General features: G+C 48.5%; 1 protein-coding gene across 1 annotated transcript; it reads right to left on the bottom strand.

Moving 5' to 3' along the window:
* Positions 1 to 3,402: 3,402 nt before the first annotated feature.
* On the bottom strand, positions 3,403 to 16,217 carry LOC122426776 (antizyme inhibitor 2-like). Its single transcript, XM_043445914.1, has 9 exons — positions 16,035 to 16,217; positions 14,941 to 15,114; positions 14,339 to 14,511; positions 13,595 to 13,729; positions 10,095 to 10,260; positions 9,287 to 9,434; positions 4,994 to 5,094; positions 3,955 to 4,172; positions 3,403 to 3,427 (listed from the first exon to the last, which is right to left on the bottom strand). The coding sequence occupies exons 1-9, from the start codon at positions 16,215 to 16,217 to the stop codon at positions 3,403 to 3,405; spliced, it is 1,323 nt and encodes a 440-aa protein (XP_043301849.1).
* Positions 16,218 to 16,703: the final 486 nt, after the last annotated feature.

Genomic DNA, 16,703 nt, shown 5'->3' with positions numbered 1-16,703 from the left:
ACCAGTGTGGACCACGCCCCATGGACGGTCATATCTCCCCTCCCGACCTCTGCCCTGAAACCTGATGCTTGTATCTGACTTCATTTGGAAGTTGGATAGGCTTCTCACACCTGACTTTTCCAAGATAGAACTCTCCATTTTAATCCCTCTAACCCGCTTCTCCTCCCTCCCTGCATCCGCATCTGTGTACCGCAGCCACAGCCCAAAGCCCTGGAGTTGTCCTGGACTCCTCTCCTTGCCTCTTACCCCACCTCTGACCCCTTCAGAAAGTTCTCTCCTCTTGACCTTTGCAGTATCCGTGCTGAACCTGGTGCAGCTCACCATCTGTACTGTGACCACTGTCATTTCCCAAGACTGGCAGGAACCCCTCAACTTCTCTCTACATCCTGTCACGCTATTCACCTGCCCAAACCTGCCAGGGCCTCCCCAGCCCCTTCCCCACCTTCTCTGCCTCAGAGCAAAGTCAGATCCCTGACTCACCGGAAGCTTGATGAGATCAGCCCCAATCCTCCTCCTGCCTCAACTGCCAACACCTCTCCTCACTCACTCTGCTCACCCACACGGGCTTCTTGCCTGTGAGGGAACACTGTCCATCCCAGGCCTTGGACTTGCTGTTTCCAATGCCTGGAACTCTCTGACTCAGGTAACCATGAGCTCCCTTCAGATCTCTGCTCACCTGTATGTCCTCAGAGAGGCCTCCCCACTCCCCTCTATCTAAAATAGCACTGTCTTCTATTGCTTACTGGCCCCTTGCTTCACAACACTTATTGCTTACACTTCATTTTATTATTGATTTAGGGGTTTGTTTATGTGCCTTTTCCAACCAGAAAGTTAGCTCCACGAGCTTGAATTCTTGTCCATCTTGTTCATCTTCTGTCACCTGTACCTAGAACAGTGCCAGATGTGGTCTAAGCCCTTGCATTTTATTTTATGGATGGATGGGTGAGTAGATGGATCAATGGTGAATGGACAGATGGATGGATGGATGGATGGATGGTTAGATGGATGGATGGATAGATGAATGGGTGGAAGGGTGAATAGGTGGATGGATGGATAGATAGGTGGGTGGATGGATAGATGGATGGGTGGTTAGATGGATGGATGGATAGATGGATGGGTGGAGGGGTGAATAGATGGATGCATGGATGTATAGATAAGTGGATGGATAGATGGATGGGTGGATAGGTGGATGGATGGATAGATGGATGGTTGGAAGGATAGATGGGTGGATGGATGGATGGATATCCACAATCACACAGTACATACCCAAAGGGCAAAACACAGAACACACCAAAATCTCTTGCATCTGAATAAAACTTTATTTTTTCCCTAAAGCCCACTCATATTTGTACTTCCAGACACCACTGGGGAGGTAAGGGTAGATGATTCCACTCTGAATTTTCAGTCTCCAGGAGGAGACACACTATTCAAAGGCTTTCTGAACCAGTCACCTTCCTTGGGTGACATCCGCAGATTCATTCCCTCCTCCTCAGATGTTTGCAGGAGAAATCTCTGTAGCCCAAGGGTGCTAGGAGATTCCTCTGGTCGTGGTTGAGCTGGGGAGGCTGCAGCAAGATTGATAGGGCTGTTTCTGGCAGGTGGGGAGGACCCTTTGCAGAAGCTGAAGATCAGAGTTTGTCTTGTTTTATCAGGCGAAGCTTTAAAAGGACACAGGACATGTGTGACTTTGGCTTCTGGGGCCTTCTTTCCCTTCCCCCCCTGTAGGAATGTGACCGGCCATTCTGATGTGACTCTACTCCCATCTCTGTCATCTTCCTTCCCTGTAGGATGCATTCTCTTTTTGAGCTCAGAACTCCTCAAATGCTGTAATTTTTCAAGTTTTAGCCTGCCCAGGGGGCATGCAGTAGCATTTGCCCTGTTTCTGAGTTGGCTGTGTCCACACCTAGTCCATCCAAGCTCCAAACCTGGGTGTTTCTTAAGGCCAAAGCCAGATCTGAGGCACCCACATGGACCATTAGTTATGAGGCCAGATGCTGTGCATATTCGCTGAGGATACCCAGACCGTGGGGGCAGGGGTGATCTCTGAGCAGACCAGACCCGGGATCAGGCCCAGCCAGAAGCAAGTTGCCGCGAACTGACCTTGAATGAGAATTTGCATTACCTCACTTAATCCTCTCAACAATCCTGCAAGGGGAATACTAACAGCACTCCACTTCACAGATGAGAAAACTGAAGCTCTGACCACACTGCCAGGATGTGGTGGAGCCTGGATTCCCTCCAGGCTTGTCTGACTACAATGCCAGTGCTCTCTCCGCTAGATCAGGAGCCTGTGGTTCACGTATATATTTCTGGAACAACGACAAGGATCACTAACAGATTGAAAGGAAGGACAAAATCATCTCAAGGTTCTGGTCAATGCATGTTGCTGCATATTCCAGGGCATGACCTCCAGGGGGCTTTCTTTAATAGTGCGGGTTCCTTATGCTGCCTCACTCCAGGGTCAAGGGGTTAAGGATCAGAGAGGGCAGGGTTGGCTGCCAGGAAGAGCTAATTTAGGCTTCAGGCCCACTGTAGACAGAGGACAGTTTTGTTCTGTTTTGTTTTTCTAAATTACTCAGAGAGTGTGTTTGTTTATAGATTTTAGAAAACCGGGAGCACTGCACTTTAGACTTCTAGGCAATCATGTTTCATCTTCATTTGTTCTGCCATTGGCAGAGTAGTAGAGAAAACAGTGTTAAACTTGGTTCGTGTTTAGTCCCTAAGTCGTATCGGGCTCTTTTGAGACCCCGTGAACTGTAGCCCACCAGGCTCCTCTGTCCATGGGATTTTACAGCCAAGAATACTGGAGTGGGTTGCCATTTCCTTCTCCACAGAGGACAGTTTTGAACCTTAGATGTTGCCTCATTTCAGAGGCACCTTAATCCAGCAGTCCCCCAACATTTTTGGCACTAAGGACTGGTTTCCTGAAAGACAGTTCTTCCACGGACCGGGAGTGGGGGGGAATGGTTTCAGATGATTCAAGCACATTACATCGATCGCATCACCATCTCAGTCAGCTCCATCTCAGAACATCAGGAGTTAGACTCCTAAAAGGAGAGCACATGCACGGTTCATGGTTCGCGCTCCTATGAGAATCTAATCCCGCCACTGATCTGACAGGAGGCGGAGCTCAGGTAGTAATGTGAGCGATTGGAATGGGCTGTAAATATAGTTGAAGTTTCTCTCACTTGCCCTCCTCTCACCTGTTCTGCGGCCAGGCCTCCTAACAGGCCACGGACTGGTACTGGCCCATGGCCCGGGGTTGGGGACCCCTGGGGTTGGGGGCCCCTGCCCTAACCTCTGTTTCCTCCACGCTACTCCTCCCCACCAGTCCTGCCCCCAAGCTTCCCTCAGGAGCGCACCGAGGTGACTGGAGCCCCTCCGTTCTGACCGCGTCCAGCATCATGGTGTGGTCTCCAGCAGGCTCCTGTGGAAGGAATGCGCCAGTGAAGGGGTGTTCCAGAGCCCCCTCCACTACCTCAGGAGGCAAACCCCAGGTTGGACCCAGAGGAGATCCTGGGTCAGGGGCTGTGAGGGAGCCTGGAGTTGATGGGGAAGGGATGCCTGGGGAAGGAACCGGGAGGCAGCTGCAAGTGGTCAGAGCAGAGTGGGGCCCGATAGCAGGGGGACCTTGGCCATGAAGCTGAGGGTCAGCTGGGGCCACAGGGCTGCCTGATTCTGCCCACAATGGCATCTACATGTCAGGGCTCTCAGAGCTGCCCAGGTGGTCTACCTTGGACTTACCTGGGGAGAGGTTGTAACAGGGTCAACCCCATAGGCAGAGGCCAGTGTCAAAGGTCAGCCAGACATCTTGGGCTTTGCTGGGGCCAGTGGGGTGACTAGGGTATTTCCGGGGCCTGGGACCCCAGGGCTCAGCCACCAACTCCCCTAAACAAGTTCAGATCTTGGTGAGAGCTGCTCACTGCCCACCCTCATTCCTCCTCCTCCAGTCACCTGAGCTCAGGTCCCATGGCATAGTAGATGGAGGCGGGAGAGAAGCCATTGAAGGTGGAGCTCATGACAGACGTGTAGGCGCCCATGAACGGGAAGACCAGCCAGTCGCCCACATCCAGCTCTGGCATCTGCACCTCCTTCAAGAAGAGCTTGTCCAAGGCATCACATGTGGGGCCAAAGAGGGTGCAGGGGAAGAGGGGCGGCTTGGGGCCGAGCTCCTGCAGGGACACGGGGGTGGGAAATCAAAGAAGACCCCCACACACATATACCCCTACCCACTCCTCATCAAGCAGGGCATGCCCCAGGGCACCAGCAGGAAGGACTCTGTCATCCACCCACACTGACCAATTCGTGAATGTTCCCTGTGTGCCAGGCATTGCTCTTAACCCACCCTCATGGAGCTTATGCTCTAGAGACTGACTCTAGCCCTGCCAATTCACAAGTGCAAGCACAGATGGGACTTCAGCTTTCCCATCTATAAAGTGGGAAGATTTTATTTAATAATCACTCAAAATGCTGGGCCTCAAACTTAGCTTCATTGAAAGTGCTTGAGGAGTTTTCACAAAGGATCTGGCCAGGGTCCCAACCCATGAGAAAATCCAATATCAGTGGTCTGGGGCCTGGTCCGGGCAGAGAAGTATTAAAACTTCCCAGGTGATTCTCACGTGAAGCAAAGTTTGAGAATCTCTACTTTCTAAGTCTCCTGCATCTCCAAGATCCAAGGACTCCAGAACAACAAACAGACCAAAAGACAGCCAGCCAAAGAGAAGCATACACCCCTCCACAGACCCATGGACCTAGATACCGGTCTTCCTGCATAGGTGTGAATTGCCAGGCCCACACAGAAGTGCACATGCCAATACACACAGACACACATGCACATCCTGGCACACGCAGAAGGCGTGACAATCCACCAAGCCACCAACAATCTGAGATCCTTCGCCTCTCCCACTGGTAGCAGGGAATCCTGCCCAAGCAGGGCTGAACCAAGTGGTCTCAAGGTCTAGGAGGTGCCAGAGCCTTGAAACCTTCTCCTTACCTTCACCACAATGGGCGTCCTCGGTTCAGGCTCCCTGGGAAAGACGCGGAATGTGCCGTAGTGGCCATCATTGAGATAGTACAGCAGCTTCCGGAGGCCTCCTGAGGGTGGGCAGAGGTGTGCTCAGCCAGGGCTGACCCTCAACACCCTCCCCCAGCGCCTGCGGGGGAGCCCTGACCCTCTGCCCAGCACTGGATAGCCCCTGTTCCCTGCTCCAGGAGTCTTCTCTGAGCCCACGCACAGTTGGGGCCTGCGCTCCCATGGCCCCACCGCTCCCTGCCCCCATCCGTCAGTGGTCCCCTCTGCTCGTCTTCATCTTCCTCTTCCAAATTAGAATAACCTAACTGGACCTCCTTAGTGGTCCAATGGTTAAGAATCCACCTGCCGACTCAGGGAATACAGGTTTGATCCCTGGTCTGCGAAGAACCCACATGCCGTGGAGCAGCTAAGCCTGTGCGCCAGACTGCTGAGCCCGCGCTCCGGGGCCTGCGAGCTGCGAGCAGAAGCCCTGTGCCTACAGCCCGTGCTCCAGGCCAGAGCAGTCCCCGCAGTGAGACGTCGGTGCACAACTAGAGAACAGGCCCCACCTGCCAAAACTAGAGAAAGCCTGCATGCCGCAACGAAGACCCAGCACAGCCAATACAGAAAGGATAATCTAACATACCATATAACCCAGGCATTGTTCTAAGTTCTCTACATGTGTTAAACTATCTAATCCTCCTAACTACACTCTGAGCGGGTTCAGTGAGCCCTACTTTACGGTTGAGAAAACACTCTTATCAGCAGTCACGTAGGAGACTGTGGCATGGCTAGGATTTGCCCCCAGATTGCAGGTCTCATGTTCTCTGCCCTCCCCTTAGACCAGGTGCCCTGAGCACCTGCTGCATGAGTCAAACTGGGAGCAAATGGTCTTTTCTTGACTTGATTCCATCATGGTTGGCCCTTAGTGATGTGCTAATTCATCAATTTCCTTCCTCAAAGGGGTGCCTGTCTAAACTACATTTTCTTATTTCCTATATTCTTTCTTCCCCCTATATTCTTGATGCTCCAGCATCAGCGGCCTTGCTAACCCTGGCGAGACTGCTCCTCCCCTGGCTGATTAATTTCTAGAGACAGCAAACAACTGCCTTGCAACTATGCCTTGCCCATGCAAGCCAACCGATCCAACGTCCATACTGCAAACCACCTCCTGGACAGAACTCACAGAACTTGAAGCAGTACCTCTGGCCTAATCTCCCTAGGACAGTTCTTACCCCCCACAACCCACTGAAATTACTCAAACTAGCCAATCCCAAACCTGCCAGTCCAACTCACCCCTGCTTCGCCCATTCTGTTCCTTGAAAACCACAACAGAGGCTCCAACCAGTCTTCCCCCTGTGTCCTTCTGTTTCCTTGCCCATCCTGTCCTTCCTCTTGTGGCCCTGCGTGGCCTGCCTCGCCTCTGGGTTCTCCAGAGGAAGCTTTATGGCAGTTATTTCCAGGTCTTACACAAACCGATTAAAACACATCCCAGGTATTATCACCCTGCTTCTTTAACTTACATGCAGAGTACATCATGTGAAATGCTGGGCTGGATGAAAGTCAAGCTGGAATCAACATTGCTAGGAGAAATATCAACAACCTCAGATATATAGATGATACCACTCTAATGGCAGAAAGTGAAGAGGAACTAAAGAGCCTCTTCATGAGGGTGAGAGAGGAGAGTGAAAAAACTGGCTTGGAATTCAACGTTCAGGGAAGGGAGGTGAGAGGGAGGTTCAATAGGGAGGGGACATATGTATACCTATGGCTGATTCATGTTGATGTTTGGCAGAAACCAACACAATTCTATAAAGCAATTATCTTTCAATTAAAAAAATAAATAAATTTCAACATTCAAAAAATGAAGATCATAGGATCTGGTCCCATCTCTTCATGGCAAATAGATGGGGGAAGAGTAGAAACAGTGACAGATTTTCTTTTCTTGGGGCTCCAAAATCACTGCAGATGGTGACTGCAGTCATGAAATTAAGATGCTTGCTCCTTGGAAGAAAAGCTATGACAAACCTATACAGCATATTGAAAAGAAGAGACATCACTTTGCCAACCAAGGTCCATATAGTCAAAGCTACGGTTTTTCCAGTAATCATGTGTGGATGTGAGAGTGGGACCATGAAGAAGGCTGAGCACCAAAGAATTGATGTTTTAGAACTGTGGTGCTGGAGAAGACTCCTGAGAGTCCCTTGGACTGCAAGAAGATCAAACCAGTCCATCCTAAAGGCAATCAACTCTGAAATTCATTGGAAGGACTGAAGCTGAAGCTGCCATACTTTGGCCACCTGATGGGAAGAGCCAACTCCTTGGAAAAGACCCTGATGCTGGGAAAAACTGAGGGCAGGACGAGAAAAGGCGGCAACAGAGAATGAGATAGTTGGATGGCATCATCGACTCAGTAGACATAAGTTTGAGCAAGCTCTGGGAGATAGTGAAGGACAGGAAACCCTGGTGTGCTGCCGTCCATGGGGTCACAAAATCAGACACACCTTAGCAACTGAACAACAACAAAGTACGTTTAAAAACATTGCCCTACTCTGACAAGTATGGGGTACAGCACAATTGTTACTTCCCTCCATCTAAACACTGCCTCTATTGATCTTGCCAATGTAAGCGTGTGATAGCTTTCTCTCCAGCACCATCGTACTTCTGATGCATATTGAACTAGTGGTCCTGACCCCTAGATCCTTTGGACAGGACCTACTACCAAGGCAGTTTCTTCACAATCACTCTTTATCTGTTCTTAGAATACTGCTTTATGGAATCTAAACTCAGGATTTTGTGCCGATTTCTGTTAGCATCTGAAGCATTTCATAATATTTGGGCATTTAGATGCCCAGATCTTTCTGAATACTGATTTTCTGCCCTCCCCGCTGACCCTGATGTACTTCCTACCATCCTCTCCCCTTTTTCTTAGTTACCATCACTGAAGCCACAGCCCCAGTTGTCCCTAAACTACTTAGTCATGAGAGGTAGTCAAGACACCAAGGTTAAGAGCTCAGGTCTGCTTGGCATATGGTACAAACCCAAGTGCAAAGGTTTGCGTCAGGCAGACCAGGTCCAGTTGTACCACTGACCAGCTGTGTTGCCTCGGACAAGTTACTTCCTCTCTCTGAGCCTCACTATCTCTGCCTGTAAAATGGGAATGACCCCAAATTATTTTACAGGGTTGTTGAGCAGAAATGAGAGAAAATACACATTTCACACATAATAGATATTTCATAATTGGCAACTCTTGTTAATATGGAGATAAAAATAATGAGTCCCTAGGGACTTCCTTGGTGGTCCAACAATGAAGACTGTGCTTCCACTGCAGGGGGCATGGGTTCAATCCCCGGTCAGGGAACTGAGATACCACATGCCCCGTGGGGTAGCCAAAAAAAAAAAAAAACCACACATACAAAAATTACCCCTTACCATAATAAAGATGCAAATTTTAAAAATAAGCCCTTAATACTTAGACTTTTGTTAAACGATGGCTTGAAATCATAGGCTTCCTATCACAATATCCTTTAATCAGACGTTTTGTGAAGAAATGCAATCAGCTGACACAAGTGCCCTTGGGATTACAAACCTGTGGGCCAATCATTTGTCAAAAGGATGAGGGAGGAGATTAAAGCAGCTTATAAATATTTATATGTCAGTTATCATAAAGCAGCAAAGAATAAAAGCACTAAGCCAGTGGGGAAGATCTATTTGTGTTCTCCATCTTATCATGAAATGGAGTTTCTGGTTGGCTCACTTTATGTGAAAACCAAATGCTGCAAAAATAACAATCTAAAAGAGCTCCTGCAGTGGTTGACCTCAACTGTCAAAGGTTTACCATTACCCTACAGATGTCACCCTTAACCTTCAGGCCATGACAACAATAGTGACTTCTTATATGTATTGTAAGAATTTGCATTTACTCACTATATTTTTGGCACAGGAATCTGCACCTGTTAGATAATGCTTGCTGGATGAATTTAAGGTGCACACCAACACGATTTTGTCCATGAACCTCATGGGTTATGTTCTGTGACTTTACCTCCATAAACGCCGTATAAATCCATTGGCTACGTAGGAAAAATGAAGGCCCTTCATCTTGGTTCTCACCTCCCAGTCTGGGAACAACAAAATAGTGATACTAACAGGTTCATTCTTATACCCAATTCAAAGCTTGTTTCCTACTAACTAGGCATTCGGGGGTGGAGCCCAGACCCCCTGCCCATCCTCTGCTTCAGGGCCCAGGAATGCCTGGACAGTGGCCTGCCCACCCACCGGGCTCCAGCACAGCCTTCTTGGCAATGATGTTGACAGCGGTCATGCAGACAGATGCTGCATAGAAGCGGCCGGGCTCTGCGATGACCTCGACGCCACTCCCCTCGGGGAAGTCCTGGGCCAGGGCGGCGTTGATCACTCCTGCCACCTGCAGGGACAGACCCAGACTTTAACATGGCCAGTCCATCTGAGGGGGCTTCGCCTGCACACTCTCCCTTCATTCCCTTGACAGCTGTGTGGGGAGTCGTTATCTCCATTTTACTAGCGAGGAAACAGGTAGATGCTGTGGTCTTTGGTGGGGAAGTAACTTGTCCAAGGGCACACAGCACCCTGAGATGTCTGAATTTAGGATCACTTAAAATTAATACACAGTCAGCAAAGACAAAATGTTCCCCAGGTCTCAAGGATAACAAACTTCTACCTGACTGTAGCTTAAGGGGGGATAGCAACTAACTAACTAACACATCTAAAGAAAACACGTACGTGTAAATCTATGGCTGATTCATATCAATGTATGACAAAACCCACTGAAATGTTGTGAAGTAATTAGCCTCCAACTAATAAAAAATTAAAAAAAAAATAAAATAAAATAAAAAAAAAAAGAAAAACACGGAGCCAGATATACACATGCTCATGTATGTACACAGGCCGTGTAAGTGTAGTCAGACAAAGACCTGACTACAAAGACAAATCTGTCACATACACGCATGCGACTCACAGTTCCATGACCTCCTCGTACACAAACAAACACACTCGGTTCCCTGAACCCAAGCTGGAGCACCCGGCTCCCTCTCATCCTCCCCATCACCTCCTCAAACTCAGGGTCGGAGCCTTCCTCTCCGGGGAAGCCCCCTCCGATGTCCAGGAGGCTCATGTCATGCCCAATCCTGCTGCCCATCTCAAACACGCGTCGGCAGTTGGCGATGGCCTTCATGAAGTTATGGGGTGTCTGGCATCTTGAGCCCACATGGAAGCTGAACACACATCAAGTGACATGTAGAGAAACACCCGTGAAAAAGCAAAGGTCAGTAGGAAGAGAGACATAACCAGAAACACTGAAGCATGGTCATCCTTGAGTTGGAGCACTCAAGACTGTGTGGTGGTCCCCTCTCTTAGCAGCCCCTTCCAGTCCCTCATGGCAGGGGCTTCCCTTCTTCTCCCCCTTGGAAGGCGTGTGCTCAGACCCTGAAGCCCCATGCCTGTGAGGAGGGCCAAGTCGGGTGAGGCCAGTGCAAAATTTCAAGGGGGTGCCACAATACTAAATTATCAAGATAAAGAACATTTAATGTAGTTGTAAAGAGCAAAACTGATTTAGAAACATCTGCAATGAAGAAAATACTAAGATGTAATAAAGACAAGATTAGTAACAGTAGGGACTTCCCTGGTGGTCTGGTGGTTAACAATCCAGCTTGCAACACAACGGACACAGTCAGTCCCTGATGCGGGAGCTAAGATTCCACGTGCTGCAACTCCTAAGCCCACACGCCACAACTAGAGTCCGTGCTCTGAAACCAAAGATCCCACGTGACACAGCTAAGACCCGACAAAGCCAAATTAAATAAACACTTAAAAAAAAATAAAGGCGCTTTATATATACAAAAGTGGTAACAGTAATTGAACCCTGAAGCAAAAGGAAAAATGAGAAATGCCAATCCTGTCTTTAGTTAAAGTTTTTACATTTTTCACATCATGATTTTTTTGCATTATTTTTTATTTTTTCAAATACTATATTCAGTTCAGTTCAGTTGCTAAAATATTATTTATCTAGAGTACTAACTTTTTTAACATCCCCTTAAATTTTGCACCCAAGGCCTTTGCCTCCTTTGCCCCACCCTAATCCCAGATAACATCCAGCTGCTTTGCTGAGAACAGAGAAGCTTCATGAGGCCCAGAGGGGCTTCGGCTGACCAGAGCATATCCAGGAAGCCAAAGACTAGAGGTAGACAGTGGGAATTTTGTCAAGAGAATGCACTGGTCATAGAAAACACTCTCTTCCAACAACATGAGACAATGCTACACATGGATATCACCATATAGTCAATACTGAAATCAGATTGATTACATTCTCTGCAGCTGAAAATGGAGAAGCTCTATATGTTCAGCAAAAGCAAGACCTGGACCTGGCTATGGCTCAGATCATGAGCTTATAGCAAATTTCAGGCTTAAATTGAATAAAGTAGGGAAAACCACTAGGTTGTTCAGGTATGACCTAAATCAAATCCCTGGTGGTTATACAATAGAAGTGACAAATAGATTCAAGGGATTAGATCTGATAAGAGTGCCTGAAGAACTATGGACGGAGGTTCATGACATCGTTGAGGAGGCAGTAAGAAGACAAGTAAGAAAACAAGAAAAAGAAATATAAAAAGACAAAGCGATTGTCTGAGGAGGCCTTACAAATAGTTGAGATAAAAAGAGAAGTGAAAAGCAAGGGAGAAATGGAAAGATGTACCCAACTGAATGCAGAGTCCCAGAGCGTAGCAAGGAAAGAAAAGAAAGCCTTCCTAAGTGAACAATGCAAAGAAACAGAGGAAAACAATAGAATGGGAAAGACTAGAAATCTCTTCAAGAAAATTGGAGACATCAAGGGAACATTTTGTACAAGGATGGGTGTGATAAAGGACAGAAATGGTTAGGACCTAACAGAAGCAGAAGAGATTAAGAGGTGGCAAGAACACACAGAAGAACTATACCAAAAATGTCTTAGTGCCCCAGATAGCCACGATGGTATGGTCACTTATCCAGAGCCAGACATCCTGGAGGGTTAAGTTAAGTGGGCCTTAAAAAACATTAATATGAACAAAGCTAGTGGAGGTGGTGGAATTCCAGCTGAGCTATTTCAAATTGTAAAGATGAAGCTATTGAAATTCTGCACTCAATATGCCAGTAAATTTGGAAAATTTAGCAGTGGCCACAGGACTGGAAAAGGTCTGTTTTCATTCCAATCCCAAAGAAGGGCAGTGCCAAAGAATGTTTGAACTATCGCACAATTGCACTCATTTCACATGCTAGCAAGGCAGTGCTCAAAATCCTTCAAGGTAGGCTTCAGCAGTACATGAGCCAAGAACTTCCAGATTTACAAGCTGGGTTTAGAAAAGGCAGAGGAATTAGAGATCAAATTGTCGACATCCATTGGATCATAGAGAAAGCAAGGGAATTCAAGGAAAACATCTACGTGTGCTTCATTGACTATGTTAAAGCCTTTGACTGTGTGGATCACAACAAACTGTGGAAAATTCTTCAAGAGATGGGATACCAGACCACCTTACCTGCCTCCTGAGAAACCTGTACAGAGGTGAAGAAGCAACAGTTAGTACAGGACATGGAAAAATGGACAGGTTCAAAATTGGGAAAGGAGTATGACAAGGTTGTATATCGTCACCCTGCTTATTTAACTTATATGCAGAATACATCATTTGAAATGTTGGACTGAATGAAATCAAGATTGCCAGAAGAAATATCAACAACCTCAGATATGTAGATGATACCATCTATTGGCAGTAAGTGAAGAGGAACTAAAGAGCCTCTTGATGAGGGTGAAAAGGGAGAGTGAAAAAGCTGGCTTAAAACTCAACATTCAAAAAACTAAGATCATCGTATCCAGTCCCATCACTTCATGACAAATAGAAGGGGAAAAAGTGGAAGCAGTGATAGACTTTATTTTCTTGGGCTCCAAAATCACTTCGAATTGTGGCTGCAGCCTTGAAATTTAAAGGTGCTTGCTCCTTAGAAGAAAAGCTATGACAAACCTAGACAGTGTATTAAAAAGCAGAGACATCACTCTGCCGACAAAGGTCTGTATAGTCAAAGCTATGGTTTTTCCAGCAGTCATGTGTGGATGTGAGAATTGGACCATAAAGAAAGCTGAAGAATTGATGCTTTCAAATTGTGGTGCTCAAGAAGACTCTCGAGAGTCCCTTGGACTGCAAGGATATCAAACCAGTCAATCCTAAAGAAAATAAACCCTGAATTTTCATTGGAAGGACTGATGCTGAAGCTGAAGCTCCAATACTTTGGCCACCAGATGTGAAGAGCTGACTCCTTAGAAAAGACCCTGATGCTGGGAACGATTGAAGGCAGGAGAAGGGGGCGACCTGATGAGATGGTTGGATGACATCACTGGCTCAATGGACATGAATTTGAGCAAACTCCAGGAGATAGTGATGGACAGGGAAGCCTGGTGTGCTGCAGTCCACGGGGTCACAAAGAGTCAGACGCAACTTAACGACTGAATAACAGCAACAACGGACAGTGGAAACCAAGACTCCTGCCTCCTCCTTTCCAGGCAGGGAAAGCCAGAGCGCTCACCTGGTTCCAACCACTGCCAACCCCAGGTCCCTGGCAGACTTGAGCAGATGTTCACACACCTCCAGCCTGGCCCCAAACTTAGAGCTCAGGGGAAAGATGCTGTCACTGTCCTGGGTCCACAGCCGGAGGACCAGCCTGGGAGAGGGGTGCAAAGGGTATCAGAATTTCTTAGGCACATGAGCCCCGAGGCCCCCCATCCTACCTCCTTCCAGCTTCCCACCTACTTCTGCCTAGCTCCTCTGGACTGTCCAGCTGTGGAGACCCAAAGAGTGAACACACTCACTACCTACAGGCTTCAGTCCAGGCAAGAAAAAGCACGAAAAGGATAAAATTATAAATACGCCTTCTATAGGCCTCCACATTACAGGATCAGAGATGTTAAATAACTTTCCTAAGGTCACACAGCAAGTGACAAATGAATCTGAAATGTGATCCCTGGCCTCCCTGACTCCAATACGAGTGTCTTTTCCATAAGGTCAGCTAATGCCAGACCGCCTAGTGCTAGGTTCTGCCCAGTGTCTATGCCGACACAGGCATTGTTTATTTGGCATCAGTGGGCACCAGTGAAGGCATCAGGCCACCAACCCAAATTCTCGTACTTTGCTGCTTTGGCCTGCGCCAGTCACCACCCGGGTCTTCCTTCATCTGGTTCCTGCAGCCAGTTCCAACTGCCGGGGTCTCAGGTTTAAGGTCCCTTTTTCTATCTGTCTCTACTTGTTTGCACCCATCCCCTGCTGGTCTCACCTGGCCCCAGGATGATGCTGGGCCACCTTGATTAGCTCCTCCTCGCTGTCAAACACCAAGAGCTTCACCCCGTGGAGGGCAGCAAAGCGGATGTGGGAGACAGGCTTGCAGGGGTTGGCGTAGAGGATGCGTGAGGGGGCCACGCCCAGGTCCAGCACTTGCTCCAGCTCGCCCTGGCATGGGTGACAGCCAGAGGAGGGGGCTGCCTTGCTGCTCCTCTACTTTTTGTGGGTGGGAACCCTGGGCATGAGCAAAAGGGACTGCCCTTGACTGAACCTCTATTGTGCAGTGAGCTGAACATGACTGTGCCCTTTAGGCTTCTAGAATCTTCCAAGTGAAAAGGCTGTGCTAGGACAGGAACAGCATCTGTGTCTTCAAGCTTGTGCTTCCCCTCATTCGATTAAACTGTCTGCCTTAGTCACAGGGACCAGTGGGAGGCTGATCCCCCATAGTACATTCATTTATCCTTTCCCAAACAATTGAGGACCAGGAGTGTCAGCCCCTCTTGAGGAGCTGCAGTCTCCACTCCAGGACCCCCGGCAACTGGCCTTTTTCCCCAGGAAGTGCTGGACTTACGAATGAGTCAGCTGGCCCAGGCTCACCTGGCTGGCACAGTCAAAGTTGGTGCCCAGGGCGGCCAGGACACGTAGCATCCAGGGGCTGCTGTTGCACTTCACTGCATAGAAGGGTGAGACCCGCGGCAGGGCCTGGCGGAAGGCCTGGTGGCGGCTGGCCAGCACGCCCAGGTCGGCCACCGTGAAAGCATCTCGGCAGTCCTGCCAGGACAGTGAAAGAGAAAGAGAAGGCTGGGTAGTGGGTTATCTCAGCTAATCCTCAAAACAACACTATGCAGTAAGTACTATTGCTGTTGCCATTTCAGATGTGGAGAAACAAGGTCACTGGCTCAAGGTCACAGAGAAAGTACATGGCTAAGATAGAGTTTGATACCAGGTCTTCTAACTCTTTTCCGGTAGTCATGTACGCATGTGAGAGCTGGACCATAAAGAAGGCTGAGAGCTGAAGAACTGATATTTTTGTGGTGCTGAAGAAGACTCCTGAGAGTCCCTTGAACTGCAAGGAGATTAAACCAGTTAATCCTAAAGGAAATCAACCCTGACTATTCATTGGAAGGACTGATGCTAAAGCCCCAATACTTTGGCTACCTGATGCGAAGAGCCAACTCACTGGAAAAGACCCTGATGCTGGGAAAGATTGAAAGCAAAAGGAGAAGGGGCTGGCAGAGAATGAGATGGTTAGATAGCATCACCAACTCAATGAACATGAATCTGAGTGAACTCTGGGAGATAGTAAAGGACAAGGAAACCTGGTGTGCTACTGTCCAAGGGGTCACAAAGAACTGGACATGACTTAGCAACAGAACAACCACAACTTCTAACTCTTAAAACAGGGGGACAAGAGGGAAACAATCTTTGTAGATCAAGAAGGGGGAAAGACAGCTCCAACCTTCAACCATGCAGCCTGGCACTGGGTAAAACCCCCAAGCGGTGGCATGGGGAGGGAGCTAGAATGGGACAGAATGACTCTATCACCCCCAGCAGAGCAGAGCTTTGAAATAAGACCTAGGAAACTGACATAAAACCAGAAAACAGAAAGTCTTATTTCTTGCCCACCAAAGCAGGGACTGAGACACCCTCTTCCTTCCCTACTCCCCCCTGCCCTCCCCCTCCCTCTCTACCGAATCAGAGAGCTCCTTGATCTTCTTCAGGACCACGTCCCAGGAAGTTTCTCCAGGCTTCAGGGCAACGAGATCCTTTGGCCATGTGCTTCCAAGGCTTTCTTTACTCTCCTTTGAGTTCTCGATGGGGATGCTCACCCCGGACACGTCAACAAAACCCTCGGCCAGGTGCAGTTTCGACATCCTAAAAAGGACTGGCACTGAGATAAGACCTCTTCCCTCCTCCCAGCTCCCCGCTGGCCCCGGAGCTAGAGTTCTCAGGCTGTAACTTCTCAGCCCTCCCATTCAGCTACCACAGCTCCATGGAGCCCTCGTGAATTTTCCCATCTGTGAAATGGGCCACTGGCCGGGCCCAGCCTGCTTCAGAGACCTGGTAAGGGGCCAAGCAAGACACACAGGCTGTGCACAAGGAATAGAGGCGTGGCATCCTCTTCTGGGCTACTCCACACAGATGTTCCTGTTCACAGATGGGAAAACTGAGGCCAGGAAGGATAAGTGCAGAGTTTCAGGATCTTTAGATTGTAGGGTTCACAGCCAGGGCCTAGGAGATGATCCAGGTTCAGGGTCCCCATTCTACACACAGGAATGAGAGGCCCAGAGAGAAAGGGACTTGATTGAGGTCACCAAATGGTCAGTGGCAGAGCTAGGACTGGCACCTGGGGTCCCTAG

The sequence above is a fragment of the Cervus canadensis genome, chromosome 24 (genome assembly GCF_019320065.1).
Source record: "Cervus canadensis isolate Bull #8, Minnesota chromosome 24, ASM1932006v1, whole genome shotgun sequence".
NCBI lineage: Eukaryota > Metazoa > Chordata > Mammalia > Artiodactyla > Cervidae > Cervus > Cervus canadensis.
Note: the sequence above shows the minus strand (reverse complement) of the source record. Positions and strands in the feature narration are given on the sequence as shown.

What these genes read in the sequence shown, in the direction of transcription:
- LOC122426776 (XM_043445914.1), bottom strand. Translation starts at nt 16,217, where the DNA reads ATGTCGAAACTGCACCTGGCCGAGGGTTTTGTTGACGTGTCCGGGGTG. An exon ending in TCAAGGAGCTCTCTGATTCG is followed by an intron (nt 15,115 to 16,034) that starts GTAGAGAGGGAG and finishes CTGTCCTGGCAG; the next exon opens with GACTGCCGAGATGCTTTCAC. An exon ending in GAAGGCTGTGCTGGAGCCCG is followed by an intron (nt 5,095 to 9,286) that starts GTGGGTGGGCAG and finishes GCCCACCCTCAG; the next exon opens with GAGGCCTCCGGAAGCTGCTG.